The sequence below is a fragment of the Acomys russatus genome, chromosome 25, assembly GCF_903995435.1.
Source record: "Acomys russatus chromosome 25, mAcoRus1.1, whole genome shotgun sequence".
Taxonomy (NCBI): domain Eukaryota; kingdom Metazoa; phylum Chordata; class Mammalia; order Rodentia; family Muridae; genus Acomys; species Acomys russatus.
The window spans coordinates 1241501-1247500 of NC_067161.1; the positions used below are offsets into that span (position 1 = coordinate 1241501).

At 49.5% G+C, this 6000-nt stretch overlaps 1 protein-coding gene across 3 annotated transcripts in view; it reads right to left on the bottom strand.

Annotated features, from left to right (window-relative positions):
• Mrtfb (myocardin related transcription factor B) overlaps positions 1–6000 on the bottom strand; it is an 84977-nt gene that overhangs the window by 7606 nt on the left and 71371 nt on the right. For all 3 annotated transcript variants that reach the window (XM_051168043.1, XM_051168044.1, XM_051168045.1), the window contains 3 exons: positions 4788–5050; positions 1631–1712; positions 143–1174 (listed from right to left, as the gene is read on the bottom strand). In XM_051168043.1, the coding sequence (XP_051024000.1) occupies positions 143–1174; positions 1631–1712; positions 4788–5050 (1377 nt within the window). The remainder of the gene's footprint in view (positions 1–142; positions 1175–1630; positions 1713–4787; positions 5051–6000) is intronic.

The window sequence follows — 6000 nt, forward strand, 5'->3', positions numbered from 1 at the left end:
TGCTTTTTATATAAACAGAGTGCCGGCCACACCCCACCCACCCACACCACACTGTCTACAACTGTAGCCCATAGGAGCTGCACATCAGCTCAGGGCTGACTGCAGTATTTGCTGAAAGGCAACAAAGTAAGACATTTCTTACCTGGAGTTGGAGGCTACCCACTGGGAGTTGCACTGAAGTGACACTTGAGCCCTGGATGGACACTGGCAACAGCAGCTGAGTGGTCTGTGTGGTCAGCAAGGCCTGAGGCTGAGCAACCAGGGCAGGTGGCTGTCCCTGGGAGCTCACGTAGAACTGTGAGACGACACTCTGCGGCTCTGCGTGGCCCATGGGGACTTCCTGCTTGATGACCACAGCCTTTTTGGCAACAAGGGGCTGGCTACCTGTGGACATGGGCTGGCCTACAGAGTGGCCAGGCACTGGGATGGGCTGCTGGGGGCTGGAGCAGTCAGTGAGTGAGGCCTCATCCTTGACAGAGGACCCGACACTGCCATGTTTCTGATCTGATGTACTGAAGGGATGTGCGAGGCCACTGGGCTGAGGGTCTGGTGGCCGCTGCTGCCCACGTTTCTCCACCTCAAGCTGCATCTTGAGGACCTCCACAAGCTTCTGTTCTTGCTCCAGCTTCCTCTTCAGCTCTTCAATCTGCTTTTCCTTCTCCTGAAGCTTGCGGTCCTTCTCAGCAGCATCCAGTTCTAGGGTTGATAGGGTGCTACTGGTGGGACTCAGGCTGTCCTCATGGCTCGCCACCCTCAGGGGAGATGAACACAGGAACTGGGAAGGGGACATCATGGTCATGATCTCTGTGAAGGTATCTGTCATGTTTGTGTCATCGGTACTGAGACTGGACTGCTCGGAGGGTGATGGCGAGATGGGCAGAGGGGACTGGGCATTTTCAATATGGGGCATGTTGCTGGGTCCAGAAGGCGGCAAGTCTGCCTTGAAAGTGGACACAGAGCTAGTCACGGCATTATGTAGTGTTGTGACTGGCAATGCTACTGTGACCTCTGGGTTACTGGTGACAATAGCTGCAGATGACACTGCCACAATACTGCCAGTGGCAAGGCCACTACTGGTTACTTCCTGGTAGGGTTTCAGGCGTTCAATGAGGTCTGGCTTAGTGCCTGACACTGGCAGACCCCTCAGTTTGAGTTCTGTCTTCAGCTCGGACACCTGGAGGCAAAAGCAGATCAGGTTTTACAAGCCTCCCTTGCACAAGAGCAGAACTTACCCACAGAGGGATGGGCTGATATGCCCAGGAGGTGTCTGAACCCAACATATAAACAGCTTTTCTCCATGTGTATACACTATGAGCAACTTAGGTTTACAGAGGAGGCACAGAAGCCGATGAGCGTAACTAAAAAGCAGCTGCTGTTGTAGTAACTACCACACAGAAGTGGTCTCTTGTCGTGGTGCTCAAGTAAGCCAGCGGCCAGTAAGTAAGAATTGTTATCAGAAGCTAAAAGAGAAACTTTACAGAAATAAACAGAAAACACTCACATAAAGGGCACTACTGTGCTGCTAAAGCTATAGATATATGGGAAACTATGGCAGGACAGGCAAACCTGACCATCCACTCATGTGCAAGGACGGTGCTTAGGGGTGAATAGCTTGAGGTGGAATTGTCACCTTTAAGTCATCCAAACTAGAAGGCAGAGGTCCTGGCTTCCTGGCAGGCGCAGTCGTGCTATTACTGTTGTTCTTGTCATTTCTTCAAGAAAAAAACAAAGAATTAAGAGTTTATAACAAGCTGGTTCCAGGTTTGGCTCTATTAACAACCTATCAGCTTACGAGGAGAATCAATTGTGGACACCCACGGAAGACTCAGCACTGTGGAAATGTCCCGTGCATTCTATCCCAGTCCATCCCATAGAGGCCCCAGCTGTTTGTGTGGCAGAGATACACAAGGCCACTCTATGCTTGATGCAGAAAAGGCAAAGGACTGGGATTGGCGAAGGCGCCCTTGAAAGGAAGGCTGTAAGGCCAGCGCTGGCTGTGCACGTGCTGCATGTTAGCAGCTCGAGGGCCTGATGTGGTGCAGTTAGGAGCCGCATTTAGGGGAGGGATGAGTGTGTTATGTACTCAGAGCTGTAAGGACTGTCAGTGCTTTTGGCTGTATTCTTGGCTATTTGGAATCAACCTCACCACGAAGTTTGAATAACAACTATACTGTGCTTTCTTACCTGATCTTTCCACTCTGGCCACCTTTTATTTCCTGTTTAGTGTTATTGTCCTCTGGAGAACATACATCTAAACATTACTCATGGGGCGGCGTAGATTGCACAGTTGGTAAAGTGCCATGCGAACTTGACGACCTGTGTTCAGATCCCCAGACCTATGTAAAAAGCCAGGCACAGGGGTATGTATGGCCCAGCACCGGGGAGGTGCAGACGCAGGCCAGGGCTTACTGGCTGAGCAAATAGGCCAGATCAGTGAGCTCTAGGTTCAAGCATCTCAGATAGTAAGGTGGAGAGTGATGAAGATCCACCTGGCCTTGACCCCTGACATCTACACGTGTGCATACACAAACACAAATGAAATCCATTAGCTATCTTTTGGCTGAGACTCTACGTGTATGGCCGCACTGGGCTTTTTTGAAGCCCACACAGAGCTTTAGGCTTTTAAGTCGTGTTTTTGAGATGGGGTCTTGTGATGTGGCCTAAGCTAGACTTGAACTTGGAACCTCCAGCCTTACCTCTTCCCTGCCGGGATTGTAGCGATGTCTGACTAGATGTGGCTGCAGGTCTGTTCTGTTTTGTGATTGATCTTTAGTAAAGATTTACAGTATGTGGAAAACAAAATCCTTGTTTTTCAGATTTGGGAACTGGCCGGACCTTGAGTTCTGTCTTCCCATGGTTAAATGACTCAAGACACTAGATGGCTCTTTCCTCTTCCTGGGGGAGGGGGTTTAGTTGGGGGAGGGGGTGGGATGCTTGTGGAGGAGAGGGAAACGGAAGTCTCAAGGAACTCCAGGGCTTATGAAGTCTGGAGTCCTATGCCTTATATGTCCTCTTCCCAGGTCAAGAGGTAAGCTGGTTCAATTTTTATTTAGGGCTGAAGAGTGGGCTCAGCAGGTAAGAGCACTGGTTGTTCTTGCAGAGGACATGGATTCCACTCCCAGCCCAACCTGGCAGTTCATAACTGTCTGTCAGTCTAGTCCCAGGGGATCTGATGTCCTGTGTGACATTCTCGGGCACCAGGCCTGCACATGGCACCTAGCCCCACACCCCCACACCCTCACACACATACGCACGTGCACACACACATGCAGGCAAACACTCCTACACATAAAATAATAATCTTAGTGCTGTTTAAAGTCTTAGTTCATTTTATGTGCATGGATGTTGGCCTGCATGTGTACCAGTTTCGCTTTTAAAAGGATAATTCACAGGCAGATTATCACAGAAAAACAATCTTTTTGTGGAATTTTCAGTTTCACTTTCCTCACTGGGAATGGAGTAAAGAGACACTTCAGCGGGCTGATGGTGATGTGAACTGTACACAGCCAGGAGCCACGGTCACCACTGTTGTCCCAAGAAGTAGTGGTGCGAGGTGCCTGCCCAGGTCTCAGACAAAGCTAAAAAGCAGTGACAGTTGCTTGGGTCCTGTCCCAACTCTGTGGCCTTCCCTAGATCCCTTGCAACAAAGCAGCTCACTTGGGCTTGCTTGCTCTTAAATCATATGTTAGAAAATGACCTCTCCACCTCCACGCTCTAACGTCTCAGGCATGTGCCTTACAATATGGTCTGAATTACCAACAGATCTAATCTTCAGCATGAGATTTTATCTCACAAGAAGCAATTGGTAATCACGCCCCTGTGGGAGGTATTGTTTTGTGACAGAAGAGTGGCCTTGGCTGACAGAGTCAGAGTGTGAACAGTTTACTGAATAGCTCTCTCAGGGTATTTTCCTACTGAGCGCTTCTCTTTTCCCAGTCTCCTCTCCAGAGCTGGATAAGTGGGAAGTGAAAGATGGGGTTTTGCAGCTTGGAGTTTTAGAAAAAGCATATTGAGATGAATATTGAAAACATTCTTTCTTCAGTCAATGAGTTGAGGGCACAGAATCCCCTCTGCCAGGCCTAATGGGGTTCAAGCTGTGGGAATGTCATCCTTCTGTGATGCTGGGTATGCAGACCTTCCCCTGTGAGTCATCAGCCGTCTCTTCCTTTCATTACCTCACCACTGCCCCTTCGCCCTGACCATTCCGGAGTCCCCTTCACTATCAGCATCACAGTGCTGTTATTAATGGCTGTCTCACCAGGCTCCCACTGCCTAAGTGGCTGCCCTACGTGTGTGCTACGTGGAGTAGTCCCTGCAGGCTCAGAACCTACGTGCCTCCTTTTGCCTTTCTTAGGAGTTGGTCAAGTCCCTGTCAGGGAGCTCTGCTCACCACCACTGCATAGCCTTCCTCTCTCCTGTTTGAGAGAGCCTTCCCTGTGGAACTTTCCACACAGCTCTCCCTGACCACTCCTGTCTTTAGGACCATGCTCCTCACTGTAGGAGGGTGCGTGTCCTGTGGTTTTTCTCACAGCGTTTGATACTGACAGGTCCAATGGGCACATCTTTCCTGAATAGTTGTGAAAAGCTCGGATTCTAACGGAGGACAGATGATGGAGTAGAAGGCAGGCCACACTCACTGTGGGACTGCAGACCCTCTGTGGTGAGCTTGGACCACAGGCAAGTGAGGGCAGTCCCTGAGCAGAGTACTTGGCCACGGCCAAGCTTCTGTAACTTTGGATCCTCCCACAGCCAGGGCACAAGGCATGCTAGGACAAAGCTCAGCTTACTTGACGGGCGCAGGCAGGATGGTCTGGTAGTTGTAGTGCTGCTGCTGCTGCTGCTGCTGCTGCTGGCTCAGAATCTGCAGCTGCAGGAAGAGCTGCTGCTGCTGGAGCAGGCGGGCATAGTTGGCGTCCATGTGCGGCTCGCTCCTCTCCCCCTTCTGGCTGGGTGGGATGTACTGGTGGTACTTCAGCTTCTTCACGCGTGGCTTCGGGTCTTTGCACTTTTTGCTACGGTGTTTGTCGTTGGGATTCTTCGGATGGCTTTGCTATATTTTGAAGAAAAAGAAATAAAAATAAAAGGAGAACATTTTAAGGGATGTCAGTCCACGAAAGTGATTCCATCATGTGCCTCGGTGAGTCAGAGTTTTAAAAAGCAGTGTGCCTTAGCAGACTTGCGCAGCGTTGGGAGGCGGGGGTGGGAGAATGTATGAACTACAGTTCAAGAAGCACTGACCTAGGTCTGTAATCCCAGCATGCAGTGGGTGGGAACAAGGGGATCAGGGGCTCAAGGTTGGCCTTGGCTGCACCAGACCCTGTCTCCTATCAAAGAACCACAAATATATTTGCAGACTTAGTTTGATTTAAAAATTCTCATTCTGCATTGCTCCCTTGGCACAGCCAAGACACTTGGTCTGGCACTGCCTCTGCAAACATATCAGACGTCTACTCTGGGCCTCCTGTATAGAGACACAAAGTGCTTACATACAGTATCTCCTAGTGAAAAGTAGGCTGTGCACTTGATTATGTCACTATTACAATGTAACATTTAAAAATACGGCTATGAGCTGGGCGGTGGTGGCACATCTCTTTAATCCCAGCACTTAGAGGCAGAGGCAGTTGGATCTTGGTGAGTTCGAGGCCAGACTGGTCTACAGATTGAGTTCTAGGACAACCAGGGCTACACAGAGAAACCCTGTCTTGAAAAAACAAAACAGAACAAAAAGATATGAAAATAAACGAATACTTACTTTAATGAAAATGAGACTATATAAGTTGCTTTAAGGAAAAAAAAGTACTCAAAATTGTTGGAGGTTGGCCTGATGTATTTTGATGCTAATTAACTGGCTCCCAATGTGTGTTTGCTACGTTGACCTTGAGTGACCAATAAAAGCCTATACTTGGGCAGGGCCAGGAGGTAGGCAAGGCAAAGGTTCAAGGGCTTGGAAAGTGAAGGATCTTGGGAAGAAGAGAAAGGAGAGGAAGAGGAGAAGGAAGG